This window comes from Amblyraja radiata, chromosome 2, assembly GCF_010909765.2.
Source record: "Amblyraja radiata isolate CabotCenter1 chromosome 2, sAmbRad1.1.pri, whole genome shotgun sequence".
In the NCBI taxonomy this organism is placed as follows: domain Eukaryota; kingdom Metazoa; phylum Chordata; class Chondrichthyes; order Rajiformes; family Rajidae; genus Amblyraja; species Amblyraja radiata.
Window position 1 is genome coordinate 113,684,661 of NC_045957.1, and position 18,198 is coordinate 113,702,858.

Here is an 18,198-nt window from a genome sequence, read left to right on the forward strand (position 1 = left end):
ATGACTCAATGGATTACATTTCCAGTTTGCTTGAGGTTTAATACAGCATCAGCATTTTATTTTGTTATTTTTAGAGAAATACAGTGTGGAAACAGGCCCTTTGGCCAACCGAATCCAAGCCGACCATCGATCATCCCGTTCACACTGTTATGACACCAGTTCTATGTTCTCCCACTTTCACATCCGACACACTAGGAGCAATTTACCTAAGCTAATTAACCGACAAACCTGCACCTCTTTGATGTGGGAGGAAACCCACATGGTCTCAAGGCGAATGTGCAAACTCCATATAGACAGCTCCTGTAGCCAGAATCAAACCCGGGTCTCTGGCGCTGTGAGGCAACAGCTCCATGGTACCGGAAGCTCAGTCTCACGAATCTTATATCATTCTTTTTAAGTTTGTATAATTGATACGAGTTACTGCAATGTATCCATAATGGGACCAAAATAAACTGCTTCTTAATCTCTACAAGGGTACAAATCAGAAGTGCAGAATGTTTCCCTGTGGTTTTAATATATAATTATTTATTTATTTTTTAAATCTGGCACTGTCAATTTTTAATGGACTTGGAATAGAACTGAACATTAATGAAGGAGATGAGGTGGAATTTCTTTAGTCACAGGGTGGTGAATCTGTGGAACTCATTACCACAGAGGGTTGTGGATGCCAAGTCAATGGACATTTTTAAGGTGGAGATTGATAGATTCTTGATTAGTACGGGTGTCAGGGGTTATGGGGAGAAGGCAGGAGAATGGGGTTGAGAGGGAAAGATAGATTAGCCATGATTGGATGGCAGAGTAGTTTTGCCTGATTTTGCTCCGATAACTTATGAACATGAATTATCACTAATTTAATGAGGGAGATATGTAGGGAGGAAATCAAAATTCTAGTCTAAGAAGCTGTTTCAATGAAGACCCTGCGAAGACCCAAGCCTGCTCGTTCCATCTCAGGAACCGGGAAGCAAACAGACCCCTTAACATCACATGGTCTGGAACACCTCTTGGGCACTGCACCAACCCTGTCTACATCGGTGTAACACTGGATCGCACTCTCTCCTATAAGGAACACGTCAAAAACACCAAACTGAAAGTTAACTCCCGAAATAACATCCTCCGGAAGCTGACCAACTCCAAATGGGGAGCCACAGCACACACATTAAGATCTACTGCTCTGGCCCTGTGCTACTCCTCTGCGGAGTATGCGTGTCCTGTTTGGGAGAGATCATCCCATGCCAAGAAATTAGACCCAGCGTTGAATAACACCTGCCGCTCAATCACTGGCTGCTTGAAGCCCACCAACATAAACAACCTGCACCTCCTCGCTGGCATTGCCCCTGCTGATGTGAGACGGGAAGTCGCCAGCCGAGTAGAGATGACCAAGGCCACCAGTGATGAACGCCACCTCCTCTATGGACGTGTACCCCCGGCCCAACGGCTGAAGTCCAGGAGAAGCTTTCTCAGCCATGTCCAGCCCCTAATAACATCACGGGAAGAAACCAGACTCCAACTATGGACAAAAAGGCTTGAGGACGACCCCCCTCCTACTGACATGGGTATCCCTCCTTCTGAAGCCCTCCCTCCGGGCTCAGAAGCACCATGGGTCCAGTGGAAGACGCTCAACCGCCTGAGAACAGGAACAGGGCGATCAAAAGCTGCCATGGCCAGATGGGGCTATGAAACTGGCCAAACCACCTGTGAATGTGGAGAAGAGGACCATACAATGCAGCACTGCCTTGTCTGCCCCCTACTACCCAACCAGTGCAGCTCAAAGGATCTTGCAGTGTTCAACAAAAACGCAAAGGACTGTGTAAAGGAATGGGAAACTGTCATATAGTCAACCAGCTTCAAAGACACGAAAAGAAGAAGAAGAATGAAGAATCATTGAAGGTGAAAGTGGAAAGAATAGGCTCAATGCAAGGCTTATTAACTCACTCTCAGAGGAGGAGGACTTGTCAAAGTTCAATTGGAAAGGCTCTGCTTAACACTTTGGGGCGGCACAGTGACGCAGCATTAGAGTTGCTGCCTAACAGCACCAGAGACCCGGGTTCGATCCCGACTATGGGTGCTGTCTGTACGGAGTTTGTACGTTTTCCCCGTGGCCGCGAGGGTTTTCTCCAAGATCTTCAGTTTCCTCCCACACTCCAAAGACATTCAGGTTTGTAGGTTAATTGGCCTGGTATAAGTGTAAATTGTCCCTTGTGTGTGTAGGATAGTGTTAATGTGCCGGGATCGTTAGTCGGTGCCGACTTGTGGGCCGAGGGGCCTGTTTTACACTGTATGTCTAAACTAAACTAAATTAAACAAGCTTTAAGGTCAGAGGGAGCCAGCTTCCCACCAGAAAATGGAGCCCTCTCCAAGTAAGAGCAGGTTTTAAGAAGTGATGAATGCAGGTTTACAAGCATAAGTGGCCTGAAAGTAGCTTGAAAAAAAAATGTGTTTCACGGCGCTGGGCCTACATTTGCTGGAGTTTAATAGAATGAGGGGGGACCTCGGAAACATACGGAATAGCGAAAGGCTTGGATAGAGTGGACGTGGAGAGGATATTTCCACTAGTGGGAGAGTCTAGGATTAGAGGTCATAGAATTAAAGGACGTTCTTTTAGGCAGGAGATGAGGAGGAATTTCTTTAGTCAGAGGGTGGAGAATCTGTGGAATTCTTTGCCACAGAAGGTTGTGGAGGCCAAGTCAGTGGATATTTTTAAGGCAGAGATAGATAGATTCTTGGTGAGTACGGGTGTCGGAGGTTATGGAGAGAAGGCAGGAGAATGGGGTTGAGAGGCAAAGATAGATCAGCCATGATTGAATGGCGGAATAGACTTGATAGGCCGAATGGCCTAATTCTACTCCTATCACATGATCTTATGACCTTAAGGATGCAATAACTTTCACTGTGAAAGAAGAGACATAGTGAAGTGGCCCAGTGGACTGCAAGTCTGGCTACAGTACACTGCATATCCAGCCAGCCCTTTTAAAAGATTTAATTTAGGCACAGTCTGAAGAAGGGTTTCGACCCGAAACGTTGCCTATTTCCTTTGCTCCAGAGATGCTGCCTCACCCGCTGAGTTTCGCCAGCCTTTTTGTCTACCTTCGATTTTCCAGCATCTGCAGTTCCTTCTTAAACAGTTTAATTTATTCTCTTTAAAAAGCAAAAATGACTTCTTGCTTGTAATATTACAGATTACCTGCATTGAAAATGCAAACTCCAGAGATAGCTCATTGAAATCCAATAATCACTACAGTGACAGACGCTCATGTGGCTTCTTGCAGCTTTATGTCCCTTTAAATACCACTTCCAATTTATATTTGAAACCAATCTTGTGCTTATTAAACTTACATTATTCCACAGTGATTAGCATCTTATACCCAAGTTTTGTGTACGATGGGCATGCAGGGGTCCCTGTGTATTCAATTTCCAGGACATATTTGAGAGAGCCGGAAAACAACATTTTCTTTAGACTTCTTAGCGTGGAAACAGGCCATTCAGCCCTTCCAGTCCATGCCAATCAGCGATCTCCCCGTACACTAGCACTACACTTAACACTAAGGACAATTTACAATTTAAGGAAACCAATTAACCTCCAAACCTGTGCACCTTTGGAATGTGGGAGGAAACCGGAGCACCCGGAGAAAACCCATTCACTCACAGGGAGAACGTACAAACTCTGTACAGACAGCACCCGTAGTCAGGATCGAACTCGGGTCTTTGCCGCTGTAAGGCTGTGCCACCTTTCCGCCCAATTTTTCGCTATTAGTTGATCCATTAGATTAAAAGGATAATTATATGTTAAGCACATGATGCTTATGATGTTACAGTTCTGACTTACGAATCTATTTTTATTAAATAACTGAATAATCTCTCTGGTTATTATGTCATGAATGTGAAATAGTTCAGTCATTCATTTTTCTGATTTTTATGCACAGTATTGTATTTAGAGAGAATATTTGTGATTTCAACAGGTTATGAATCATCATTTTCAATTGACTTCTCGGCTCACAAGATACAAGCTAAACAATTCTAAATGAGTTTCTCAGATGGAAAAATAACTTTCAACTGTGCGGAAATGAGCATCTGATCATAAACGTGCTTTCAAGCATTATTCAGTGCTCACACACAATCCCCTTGCCCTGTCATAGCCCAGCCATTCAACAATTAAGCCGGCAGCTAATGAAGCAAACAATTTAAGTTCTCATCCCAAACTTACATCTCCTGCCAATGACAATGAGTCACAATATTCAAAATACCACCAAGAAAAACACAATCTTGTGATCAAATTTAATTAATGTCTGACCTACGAAAAGCACCTACTTCCATTGTCAGTCAAATCGGTTGGCAACTGCCTCAATGCCAGAGGCACTTCCTAAGGAATGATAATTTTTTGGTGAGCTCAGCATCCATAGCCAGAAACATAAAGGGTATTGTGAGCCTTCCAACTCACAAAAATCTACGTTATATTCCAGAATAGCTCACTTTTATTAAGGGAGCCAAATCACGTGCTTCAGGTCAACGAGCTGCTGGAATCAGAATTGAAATGGCGACAGAATGCAGGATTTTCTCTACAGTATCCGATTCTAATTGACTGACTGACTTGTAATTCCACTGTAACTTGGAAATACAGCTGTTGTAAAGTGGGTAGTTTTCACGTGGGTGCCTCATCAGGTTCGTATAACGTCGCGGTAATTGGGGAATGTTGCTGTTGCAATCGCAAGACGTGCATGCATACCTGAGAGATATATATATCATTCTTAAGAATATTTTTTATCCTACATTCTGGAATTGTGATTGCCTGCTGGAATTTATTTATCGCCATGCACTTTCCCCATCAGATGGAAAATATGAATTAATAACAAGAAAATGTTTTACTAATTCAAGCTCAATATGCAATGTGAACTCTTCCTTCCACTCTCCATCTATTTTTAAACACGTTAGTTGCCTGGAAATCCAGAGGTTCCACGTCCCCGTTTATTCCATCACATACTACTTAAATTAGGGCAGGCAGTGGTAGAGTTGCTGCCTTCCAGCACCAGAGACTAGGGCTTGATCCTGACTACGATCGCTGTCTGCACAGAGTTTGTACGTTCTCCCAGTGATCGTGTGGGTTTCCCCCGGATGCTCCGGTTTACTCCCACTCCAAAGATGTGCAGGTCTGTAGGATAATTGGCTTCAGTAAAAATTGTCCCCAGTGTGAAGGAAAGTGTTATTGTAAGGGGATCGCTGGTAGGCGCGGACACGGTGGGCCGAAGGGCCAGTTTCCACCCTGTATCTCTAAACTAAACTGGACTAAATTAAACCACACATCCACATGCTATCTCCATTGGGATTCCGTGACCATTTCATCAACCAGTATCTACACTATGCCCTGGCATGCCCCTCCAAGATACTGGAAAATAATTGGGAATTCAAACTAACAGCACAGGTTTGCTGAGAGACAGATCATTCGCCAGAGATGGACCATGGCAGGTTACCATGCCAGCGCTGTATTGTGACCATAATCCTTAAATTGATGCAGCCCTAAATATACACAGAATGCACGGATTGTTCCAAGTCAATACGACAAATGACGTGTTTACCTCTTCATTTTCCTCCATCTGACACTCTACCAATTCCACCAGGTGAAGCATCGGATATTTGATCCCGCCTGTTCCTACCTCTAGTTTCAAATGAGTGAAGGCAAACAAGCTAATTTAAGAGGCCACCTACTCACCCTTAATTGTTTCTTCCACAACTTCAACTACACGATCTATTTGCTGAACCTAAAGGGAAAAAATAATACGTGAACAATCTTGTAATAATTCACTTTAGTAACTGCTGGTTGTTCGGCACCCTTCCTAGGCACACGTTCAGACATGGACGAGTCCATGAAATCTGAAACTGAAATATCACACACTCCTGCAAATGCACCCAAATCCAAAAAAATATATATTTTCTGTAGCTAATTGCAAGATTTGCAATCTCAGCTGCTCCAGGTAATCTTTACATACTTGTATTATAGTGGATTGATGCAGAAGATTAAGATGCATGGGATTCACGGTGACTTGGTGGTTTGGATTCGGAACTGGCTTACCCATGAGGGTTGTGATGGGTGTGTGTTATTCTGGCTAGTGTTCTGAGATAGGGCCCCTGTTGTTTCTGACATATATATATATATATATATGATTTAGACTTAAGTGTAGATGAGTTGGTCAGTAAGTTATCAGACAATGCTAAAATTAATGGAACTGTGAGCAGTGAGGAAGACTGTCAAATGAAAGCATGATTTAGATCAGCTACAGATATGGGCTTTAATCCTAGCAAGTGTGAGGTGATGCACTTTTGGAAGTCAAATTGAAGGAGAAAGTGAACAGTTAATGGTTAGACACTTCACAACATTGCTGCACAGAGGGATCTCAGAGTCTCTGAGATTGGCAGCACAGGTAGATAGAGTGGAAGGGAAGGCATATGGTCTGCTTGCCTTCCAGGATCAAAACATTGAGTATAAGAGTCAGGAAATCTGTAGGAAGGAGATCATTAAGCTGGAAAGGGTGCAGAGATTTACTGGGATGCTCTCAATCAAAGGCCTGAGCTAAAGGGAGGGATTGGGTTGCCTATTCCTTGGAAGGTAGGAGTCTGAGGGGTGATCTTACAGAGGTATATAAAATCAAGAGAGGAATAGATAGGGTTAATGCACAGAGTCTTTGAGCAAGGGAACCGAGACTTGAGATAAACTGGTAACAAAATTAAACTTGATCTTGCACAATAGAGAATCATGACATGATAGACAATCAACCCATTATTAAAATAGAGCCTTTAGTACCCATTTCATGTGGTATTACTTAAGATTCCCTCATCACTCAAATGTGTCCTAAACTTCCAAAATTCTATTTCTGCACTTTCTTCCAGCTTATATCAAATATCTTACGCTATTAAATTTAAATAGTTGTTAGATCTCCTTACATTTTTCTATTCTAGGGTTTAAAATGTCCTTGTATTTTTTGTTTTACCCAATGATACCAAGATTATTTTGAAGTATGTTGAATAATTGAAATATTAACATTTGAACTCTGCTGCAACTGCTTCGGGGGTGGAATTTGATGTCCATACGTTGCTGTATTAGTGGATGACAGGCAATAAGTTTCTACTCCATCTACATTTTAAACAGCCAGCTAAGCCACAATACAGAGGGAGCCTTATTGAAACATACCGAACAGTGAAAGGCTTGGATAGAGTGGATGTGGGCTAGAGGTCACAGCCTTAGAATGAAAGGACGTTCCTTTAGGACGTAGATGAGGAAGAATTTCTTTAGTCGGAGGGTGGTGAATCTGTGGAAATCATTGCCACAAAAGGCTGTAGAGGCCAAGTCTTGATGGGCCGAATGGCCTAATTCTGCTCCTATTACATGACTTATGACCAACTAGATATCTCCCTATGGGTGCAGCTCGACCAGATGAACAGAATACCCTCTTCCCTCAACTTCAGCAGATAATATTTTCTTGAGTTTCCTCTTCCCCCTACCAAAAAGGTCCTTTTCTTTCCACCCCAGCCAAATTCCTGTCTTCATTTCCCCATTTTTAATTCAAAATAAATGCTTAGTTCTCCTTGTGCCAAAACCAGGCGACTCTTTACATGCCAGTCCCAGAAGAGGATCTGCTATTATCCATTACAATTGTTCCACTCTTTCAAATCTTTAGTTCAGCAACAGCATTTCTTACATTGCTGTCTTTGATTCCTTGCAGACCTGTCGTAGACTTTATCTTGTACTACATGTTGCATTCTTTATCTGTGCAATGTGGACAGTTTGATTGTAATAACGTATAGTCTTTTCTTTGACAGCATGCAAATGAAAGCATTTCACTGTATCTCGATGCACATTACAATAATAAACCAAACTAAACTAGGGCAGCACGATGGTGCAGCGATAGAGATGCTGCTTTACAGCGCCAGGGACCCAGGTTCGATTCTGACTACAGGTGAGTGCTTGTCTGTACAGAGTTTGTACGTTTTCCCCGTGGCCTGCGTGGGATGTCTCTGGCATCTCCGGTTTCCTACCACATTCCAAAGACATACAGGATTGTAGGTTAATTGGCTTGTTATCATTGTAAATTGTCACTAGTGTATGTAGGATTGTGCTAGTGTGCAGGGATTGCTGGTCAGCACGGACTCGGTGGGCCGAAGGGCCTGTTTCTGCGTTGTATCTCTAAACTAAATCAAACTAAACTAGCCATGAGGGTCTTTTTCAATTTCATTCACATCCACAAAATGATATCCTGGGTTGATGCACTTGTAAATTTTCCTCCTGAGATGTCCCTTTTTGACATTCACTGCCCACCGTCTTTCCACATTTCCCCATTACCACCTCCATTTCCGCAATCTCCGATCATTTATCAAGTTTTTCCCTTCTGTTTCATCTGCGTATCTCCCCAATAATTTACCACACATTATCATCCTCACACAATTCAGGAACTTATGGAAAGTAGAAAAGCTTCACCACACACATGAACTTTATTATAAGTCTGACTGATGGTGTATCTAGCCTGTCAGTAGTCAGAGGTATTACTGCCCTTAAAATACAATAAATGTTGCTTGTATTCTTTTATGATTTTAGACTTTAGAGATACAGCCCGGAAACAGTTCCTTTGGCCCAGCGAGTCCGTGCCGACCAGCGATCACCCCACATACTAGCACTATCCTACACACTAAGGACAATGTACAATTCTGTTGAAGCCAATTAACCTACAAGCCTGTACGTGTTTGGAGTGTGGGAGAAATCTGGAGCACCTGGAGAGAACCCACACAGTCACAGGGTGAACGTACAAACTCCGTAAAGACATCACCCGTAGTCAGGATCGAACCCGGGTCTCTGGCGCTATACGTCAGCAACTCTATCGCTACGCCACAGTTCCGCCCCTGTTTAGACATTAAGAACTTTGATTACATTAGTCAGAGGAAACTGGGAAGATACAGTCCAACTTCGATTAGTTTGTACGCCTCTTTACAAGAAAATTAATCCTTTGTAGAACAATCCCCCTTGCTTGAAATGAAATAGAAAAACTGAAAATGTTCAGAAAATGAGCAGTATTGCTGCGTTCTACAGATTTACAATGCTCAGTGCACATAGTGCTTCAATCATTTTTGTGCTTATCAAAATATTTCCAGAATTAAGTTTGCAGTCGGCTTCTGTTAAAATTGCTGTGAGCAGGAATTAAAGAATCTTTGTTAGTTTTGATAGCCTGTGTGTAGACACCACAAGATACTGTTTTGAAATGTTGATGAGTTATATATTATTACACAGACAATGCCAGCCAGTGGTTTCAATTGCAATTTTGAGATTTGGGAATACACACAATCGATTACATGTATGATTCTTTATGCCTTTTTAACAATGCTTGAGCAATAATTGAATTTTACAAGATGCCAAACCCACCATTATTTTCCATCTGTGGAACTTGTAAAAAACAAAAGAATTCATTTAAAAACTCCCTAAAAAGCGAGTGGAGAGTAGATCTAAAATATACTGAAACTAAAGAGTTTCCTCGTGAATCTGGAATCTGTTATCTAATCTCTGCATGGATATTTATCAAAAGCTGTTCCCACTCTATGAAGCTTTTGATGGATATCCCTGCAGAGATTAATCTTAAGGTATGGACCTTATGGTTCTGACCCCGGTGGCTTGGCGAGCCCCGTCCCGGAGAGAACGCCGCCGAGCCCGGACCTGCTCGCGCTGTGGAGTAGGAATCGGAGAGGAGGTGGTGGTAGATGGCGGTAGACGCTGGACAATGGGCCTGGTGAGAGGAACTGGGGGGGGGGGGGTCTTACGTTCTGCACCCTCGAGGTCAGCTGCGGGAGGAACAAGGGGTGAAGAGAGCCAGCGAGGAGTTGGACATCGGGTCGCGGGACGACCGGGATGGAGACGACGGATGCAACGGGCCATTGTGGCCAGCTAAAGCTGGGACTGTAAAATGGCGCCAAAATAGCGACTCTTGCATAAGGACTCAGTGGGCTGTTCTGTACATTCTGTACTAACCTGGGGATTATGCTTATGTATGGTGATAGTCTTGCTGTGTATTGTATGCAAAACAAGTATTTCACTGTACCTGGTACACGTGATAATAATGACACCACCATTGAACCATTGAGAAGCTATAATGTAAAAAGTGTAGGAACAAAGAACTGCAGATGGGTAGGAAAAAATTGTAGATGCTGGTTTAAATCGAAGATACACACAAAATGCTAGAGTAACTCAGACAGGCAGCTTCTCTGGAGAGAAGGAATGGGAGATGTTTCGGGTCGAGACCCTTCTTCAGACTGATGTCAGAGGAGTGGGAAGTGCAGAGATAAAATGTAGTCGGAGACAGTAAGACTGGTCGGAGAACTGGGAAGGGGAGGGGATGGAGAGAGTGGGAAAGCTAAGGCTATTTTAAGTTAGGGAAGTCAATGTTCACACCGCTGGAGGGTAAGCTACCCAAGCAAAATATGATTTGCTATTCCTCCAATTTGCGCTGGGCCTCACTCTGACAATGGAGGAGACCCATGACAGAAAGGTCAGTGTGGGAATGGGACAGGGAGTTAAAGTGTTGAGCAACCGGGAGATCAGGTAGGTTTATGCGGATTGAGCGGAAGAGTTCAGCAAAACGATCGCCAAGCCTGCCCTTAGTCTCGCCGATGTACAGGAGTCCACACCTGGAACAGTGGATATAGTAGATGAGGTTGGAGGAGGTGCAAGTGAAGAAGAACTGCAGATGTTGGTTTACACAAAAGTACTTAATACTAGAGTAACTCAACGGGTCAGTTAGTGACGTTTCTGGTTGAGACCCTTCCGGTTGCTTCCAGCTTGCTTGATTTAATGGGGCGAGTTTGGAAGTGGGATCCACTCAATACAGTTAGTGAACAGTGACAGATCATAGAATGTTGAAAGTATATTGACCATAGCTCTACCTCTAAACTGTGTTATTTGTCTATTGGATAAAAACATGCTGTTTCACAATATTTACAAAATCAGAACTCTGGAGTTAAAAAAAGGAACTTCAGATATTTCAATACTTTGGCCGAGGCCAATATTTATGGATATCAGAGGCCTATTACTGACATACAACTATAGCAGGGATCTGTGGAGATTATATGGATGCTGACAAAATACAGGCCAATTAATTTAACAGCAATTAACGGCATGCAGTTAATCACTTAGGAAAACTGAATATAATTAAACTTAGTTAACATGGTTTTGTGAAATGTTAAATCATGTTTGACAAATTTGTTCATATTCTTTGAGGATGTGACAGGGAGAGATAATAGATGGGAACGTGTAGATGCTTTGGTTGCCATGTTATAGGAAAGATGGTATCAAGCTTGAAAGGTCCTAAGGTCATAAGTGATAGGAGCAGAATTAGGTCATTCAGCCCATCAAGTCTGATCAAGTCCCATCATGGCTGATCTATCGTTTCCTCCTAATCCCATTCTCCTGCCTTCTCCCCATAACCCTTGACACCTGGAATAATCAAGAATCCATCTATCTCTGCCTTAAAAATATCCATTGACATGGCTTCCCCAGACTTCAGTGGCAAAGAATTCCAGATTCACCAACCTCTGACTAAATTTCTCCTCATCTCCTTCCTAAAGGATTGTCCTTTAATTCTGAGGCTATGTCCTCTGGTCATAGACTCTCCCACTAGTGAAAACATACACTTTATCCAAGCCTTTCACTATTCAGTTCAGTGAAAGAGTTCAGAGAAGATTTACCAGAATGTTGATAGGACTTGAAGGGACTAAGCTATGCAGAGAGGTTGAGCAGGCTAGGATTTTATTCCTTGGAGCGCAGGAGGATGAGGGGTGATCTTATTGTGGTGTACAAAATAATGAGTGGAATTGATCGGGTAAAAACACAGAATATTTGGTCCAGATTAAGGGAATCGAGAAGCAGAGTATATAGGTTTAAGGTAAGGGCGGAAAGGTTTAATGAGAACCTGAAGGGTAACATTTTTACACAAAGGGTGGTGGGTGTAAGGAACATGCCGTTGGAGGAGGTACTATTGCAACGTTTAAGAAACGTTTAGACAGGTACATGGCTAGGATAGGTTTGGAGGGATATGGGCCAAACGCAGGCGGGTGGGGCTAGTGTAGATTAGATATGTAGGTAGGCGTTGGCAAGTTGGACAGAAGGGCCTATTTCCAGACTGTATAACTCTATGAATCTATGTGATCTATTTAGATTTCCAAAAGGCATTTGACAAGGTGCCACATAAGAGGCTGGATCATAAATTAAACCCCAGGGTGCCAAACGAAGTGTGTTAGAATGGATTGAAAATTGGCACATGGAAAACAGAGCAGGAATAAATTGATTATTTTCAGACTGGAAGGACGTAACCACTGCAGTACTGGAGAAGTCAGGTCTTTGCCCTCAATTGTTCACTATTTATTATAATTAGGAAGGAATAATATGGAAGGTTTCCAAATTTGCCTGATACGGAAATAGGAGAAGGGACATGCTGTGATAACAAAGTTGTGATTTTGCAGCAGCATGTAGCTGGATTGAGTGATTCTGAGAAAACCTGACCAATGGAGTTTATTGTGGGGAAGTGTGTGTTCCTTCACTTTGGTAAGAAGAATATTAGAGAGACTGCAAAGGAATGAAGTTCAGAGGGGTCTAAGTGTTCTGATGCATGAATCATGAAAAAACTAGCAGGCAGGTCAAACAACTATAAAATCATGAGAGAAATAGATCGGGGAATAAATTGGGTAGATGCATAGAGTCTCGTGCCCAGGGGAATCAAGAACCAGAGGACATAGGTTTAAGGTGAGAGGGGGAAAGATTTAATAGGAACCTGAGGGACCAAGGGTGGTGCATGTATGGAACGAGCTGCCAGAGGAGGTAGTAGAGGCAGGTACTATTGCAGCATTTAAGAAACATTTAGACAGATACATGGATAGGACAGGTTTAGAGAGATATGGGCCAAACGCAGGCAGATGGGACTAGTGTATATGGGACATGTTAACCACTGTGGGCAAGTTGGGCCCAAGTGCCAGTTTCAACTCTATAAGACTCTATGACTGAGATAATAGCAATTTGGCCATCAGTGCCAAGGGGCTGGTGTTGACAAATTAGGTAGGTTTTGCTGTAATTGTAAGGCTGTTGGTGAGGCCTCAACTGGGATACTGCGTTAAGTATTGGTTGGTTCCCTTACCAAAAAATAGATATCGTAACATTGGAGGCAGTACAGCGGAGATTCACCAGTCTAATTCTGGGATGTGAGAATTATCCTCTCAATAAACACTAAACAGTTTGGGCGTGTAAATCTTGGAATTTAGAAGAATGAAGAGTGACCTTATTCATAAAAGATCCTAAGGAGGATTGACAGGGTAGATGTTCAGTTTAGTTTATTGTCATGTTTACCGAGTTATAGTGCTTTTGGTGCATGCTATCCAGGCAGCGGAAAAACAATACATGATTACAGTCGAGCCATTTACACTGTACAGATACATGATAAGGGAATAACGTTTAGTGCAAGGTAAAGCCAGGTAAGGTCCGATCAAAGATAGCCCGAGGGTCACCAATGAGGTAAATAGTAGTTCAGGACTGCTCTTTAGTTGTGGTAGGATGCTTCAGTTGTCTGATAACAGCTGGGAAGAAACTGTCCCTGAATCCGGTGGTGTGCGTTACCACACTTCTATACATTTTGCCCGATGGGAGAGGGGAGAAGAGGGAGTAGTAGATAAATATTTAAAGATAGACAAAATGCTGGAGTAACTCAGTGGGTCAGGCAAAATCTCTGGAAAAAACGAATAGGTGACGTTTCAGGTCAAGAGCTGAAACATGACCTACGGTCTTCCTTTTCTTTAGAGATGCTGCCTGACCCGTTGAGTTACTCCTGCATTTTGCTTCTATCTTCGGTGTAAACCAGCACTTGCTGTTCCGTCTTACTCAGGATAAATATTTGATCCATTGAGTAGAGGGGTAGGGAGAAATAGCACAAAAGTGTGATCAGCCATGGTCATATTAAATATCAGGGCAGGCTAGAAAGGCCCGAAGGCCTACTCCTGCTCCTATTTTCTTATGGCTCTTGATTTCTTTCCAAGGACAAGTATGATCCCCTTACTCTTTCTATGGCCTTCAAATCAATGAAAATCCTATTGCTTAAAGAATTCACCGCACAATGTTTGCAAGAGGAAAATGATGAAGTGACTTTGAATCTGAGCTTAATGCAATTCCATAAAGTGCTGCTCAATTTTATCTCCTTTCCCTGGCAAGATTTCTGATCCCAGAGGAATCTGTATTGGAGGCATTAATTTAATTTTGTTTCATTAATTCAAAATCAGCTCAATGCCATATCCTAATGATGTGAACAGAGGTGCTAATGTGCCAAACCTAATGATATTGTACTTGGCAAGCTCCCAACCCATCCAAGCCCACCTCCATTAAAGTGAAAAGGCTTCAGATCAATTGAAATTAATTCCCTCCTGAACTGAATTCTTGGGGTTAAGGTTTCTTTACCTGAAAGGCATGAAAAAAAAATCAAAGGAAACAAAATTTTGCTCAGTGTTAGAAGATGATACTTGCTAAAATGTTTCCTTGATGTTGCATTGAGAAAACTTTCAAGTCCAAATTAAACACACAGTTTGCCAACTCTCAAAGTTTTTAACAAGTTCGAACCCAGACAAAATGCATGATCTGGATCACAAACATCAAAGAACCAACCTCTTAAAGAATTGACTCAGTCATAGTCATCGAGACATACAGTGCGGAAACAGGCCGTTTGGCCCAACTTGCCCACGCCGACCAACATGTCCCATCCTCACTAGTTCCACGCCTGCATTTGCCCCATATTCCTCTAAATCTGTCCTATCCATGTACCTGTCTAATTGCTTCGTAAACATTGCGTTAGTTCCTGCCTCAACTACTTCCTCCGGCGGCTTGTTCCATATAACCACCACCCTTTGTGTAAAAAAGTTACCCTTCAGATCTTAAACCTATGCCCTCTGGTTCTCGGGTCCCCTACAATGGGCAAGAGACTCTGGGCATCAACCCGGTCTATTCCTCTCATGATTTTATACACCTCTATTAGATCACTCCTCATCCTCCTGCGCTCCAAGGAATAGAGTCCAAGCTGGCTCAATCTCTCCGGGCAGTTCAGACTCTCATGTCCTGGCAACAACCTTGTAAATCTTCTCTGCACCCTTTCCAACTTAACTGCATATTTCCTATAACATGGTGCCCAGAACTGAATACAATATTCTTCTGACGATGAAACTGTGGAAGAATGTGCATACCCCTATAATGCTTAATCCTTTGAGGTAGTCCATCCTTGGTTGGGCCTGAGGAACACATCCAGCAACTACCACTTTCTTGTCTTGTTCTTGAGCTTTTCTGAAATGATTACAAGAAGAAGCAGAGTTAGAGTTATATTTTGCAAAGGTGCAAAACTACAAATTCCACATTAGCACGTTTATTTATCCATCTATTCAATCAAGTCCATAGTTTCCTGAAAGTGGCAACACAACAACGGTTGAGTTGCTGCCTTACAGTGCCAGAGACCCGGGTTCGATCCTGACCAGGGGTAATGTCTGTACCCGTGACCTGCTTGGATTGCCTCCCATACTCCAAGGACTTACAGGTTTGTAGGTTAATCGGCTTCAGTAAAATTGTAAATAGTCCGCGCTGTATCCAGAGCTGCCAAGTTTATTTTATTAGAAGCAATTGTACAAAGGGAAAGTAATCGACATAGCAGTTATACAATTTTCGTACTGCTTCAATTTTAACATTTTATAAACTAATAACTAAATCGGAAAAAAGGAAAAAAGAAAAAAGGGAAAGAAAGAAGAAAAGAAAAAGAAAAGAAAGAATTTCGAGAAAGACATGAAATTGGTTATATGGTTATATGGTTATGAGAGGCAAAGATAGGGCAGACAGTCAGAACCTTATTCCCAGGATGGAAAAATCAAATACTAGAGAGCAAAGCATTAAGGTGAGAGGGGCAATGTTTAATGATAATGGTTTTTTTACACAATGGGTGGTGATGGAGGCAGCTACAATAATGGCATTTAAGAGACTTTTGGATTGAAACATGCCCGTCAAGTCCACAGTGTGTAAAAGAAATAGAAAGTCAGCACATGCAGACTCAGATGCACTAATTCTGCTTTCATTCAGTGTGGTAGTTTATAGATTTCAACTCCAGCGATTCGAGTATAAACTCTAAGCAAATTGACAAGTTGAGCCAAAGGGCCTGTTTATGTGCTGTATGAATCGGTGACTGAGGCAGCACAGAGGTCCACCTGGTAGAGCTGCTGCCTCACAGTGCCAGAGACCCAGGATTAATCCCGACCTTGGATATCCATTGCTGTTCTCCCTGTGGCTGCATGGGATTTCCCCGGGCTTTCTGGTTCCCTCCCACATCCAAAAGGCATGTTAATTGGACTCTGTAAAAAAAAATTCCCCTTGTGTAGGGAGCGGGTGAGAACGTGGGATAACATTGAACTAGCAAGAACGGGTGATCAATAGTCGGCATGGACTTGGTAGGTGGATGGGCCCATATCCATGCTGCATCTCTTAAACTAAACTGGTCTTCCCCAACAGCTGCTGACAACGTTCTACCGCTGCACCACAGAGAGCATACTAACGTATGGCATCTCTGTGTGGTATCTCAGCTGCATGGAGGCGGAGAGGAGAGCTCTTCAGCGCGTCGTCAACAGAGCGCAGAGGATCATCGGGACAGAGCTACCAGCCTTGGAGGGCATCTACCACACGCGGTGCCTCAGGAAGGCCCTCAGCATCCATAAGGACTCATCACACCCCTGCCACGGTCTGTTTCAACTACTTCCCTCCGGCAGACGTTATAAGGCCTTCTACGCCCGAACCTCCAGACTCAGGAACAGTTTCATCCCCAGAGCAATTGCGGCTCTGAACCGGCCCTAATGAGTGCCCCCCCCCCCCCACCCACTACCTTTGGACAGTCTCCCTCAGATGGTCACGTCAATCAATTCAGCTTGTTTATTTATGTATTGTATTTATTTACCTTTCTTGTACATCAGTGGAGCTGCACACTAAATCTCGTTGCACTGACGTGCAATGACAATAAAAGATATATTATTATTATTATTAAACCAAAACTTCAGTGCAATAATCTCAGTACTTTTGGAAGTGTCACCTTCAATCAACCATTGCACCCTTGCGTAGATATTGAGGCACCATAGTTTGACTGAAAGATAGCAAAGGAGTTCACCCATAGTAAAGCACGATATTTATCTCTGAACTAACAGACAAAATGAATCAATTAGTAATTTATTTCATTGGTGATTATAGGATCCTGTAGTGCATAAATTGGCTGCTGCTTTCTCAGAGTTGCAGCCTTGACTACTGTCAACACTTTGGAAGATCTTCAGCTCACTAAGATGTGCGATCGTGATGCAAACCTCTCAGTTTAGTTTAGTTTAGAGATACAGCATGGAAACAGGCCCTTCGGACCACCTAGTCCACTCTGACCAGCATTATACTACACACTAGGGTCAATTTACAATCTTTACCAAAGCCAATTAACCTACAACCCTGTATCTCTTTGGAGTATTGAAGGAAACTGGAGCGCCCGGGGAAAATCAACGCAGTCATAGGGAGAACGTAGACAGCACCCGTAGACTGGTTCGAACCTGGGTCTCTGGCGCTGTAAGGCAACAGGCTGCACCATTGTGCTGTCCTTTTGTTCAATAGATCCTCACCAAAACATACACAAGCTATGTGTACATACGACAATTGAATAAATTCAAAAACGTCAGACCAGTCTTAAGTGAAAGTGATACAATCAACAAAGCTTAAGAGGGACAGGGTTTTTTATGCCAACTAGCATATTTCAGTTACACAAATAAAACACAAAATATTGTGAATGTCAACACAGTGAGAACAGCAATGGATATTTTCACAGAGTTTGCCAAGAACAGCCAATTATTCAGTTTACTCTGAACACAAAATTGATTCTAACTGGACGAAACTGATAAAAACTAGAAAATTAAAAACAAAGCAGAAAATTCTGGGAATACACATCTATTAGCATATCTATGGAAAGGAATATACACATTTCCAATGACAGCTTTTGTTAGAAATAGACAAAAGGATACTAAGTAATAAATGGATGTAAAATATAGGAAGATAGACACAAAACGCTGGAGTAAGTCAGCAGGACAGGGAACATCTCTGGATAGAAGGAATGGGTGACATTTCGGGTCGAGACCCTTCAATCAGTTTGA

General features: G+C 42.6%; 1 protein-coding gene across 3 annotated transcripts in view; it reads right to left on the reverse strand.

Annotated features, from left to right (window-relative positions):
- cdkal1 (CDK5 regulatory subunit associated protein 1 like 1) overlaps nt 1–18,198 on the reverse strand; it is a 553,618-nt gene that overhangs the window by 398,481 nt on the left and 136,939 nt on the right. For all 3 annotated transcript variants that reach the window (XM_033013633.1, XM_033013634.1, XM_033013635.1), the window contains exons 5-6: nt 15,235–15,331; nt 5,702–5,750 (exon numbers count right to left, since the gene is read on the reverse strand). In XM_033013633.1, the coding sequence (XP_032869524.1) occupies nt 5,702–5,750; nt 15,235–15,331 (146 nt within the window). The remainder of the gene's footprint in view (nt 1–5,701; nt 5,751–15,234; nt 15,332–18,198) is intronic.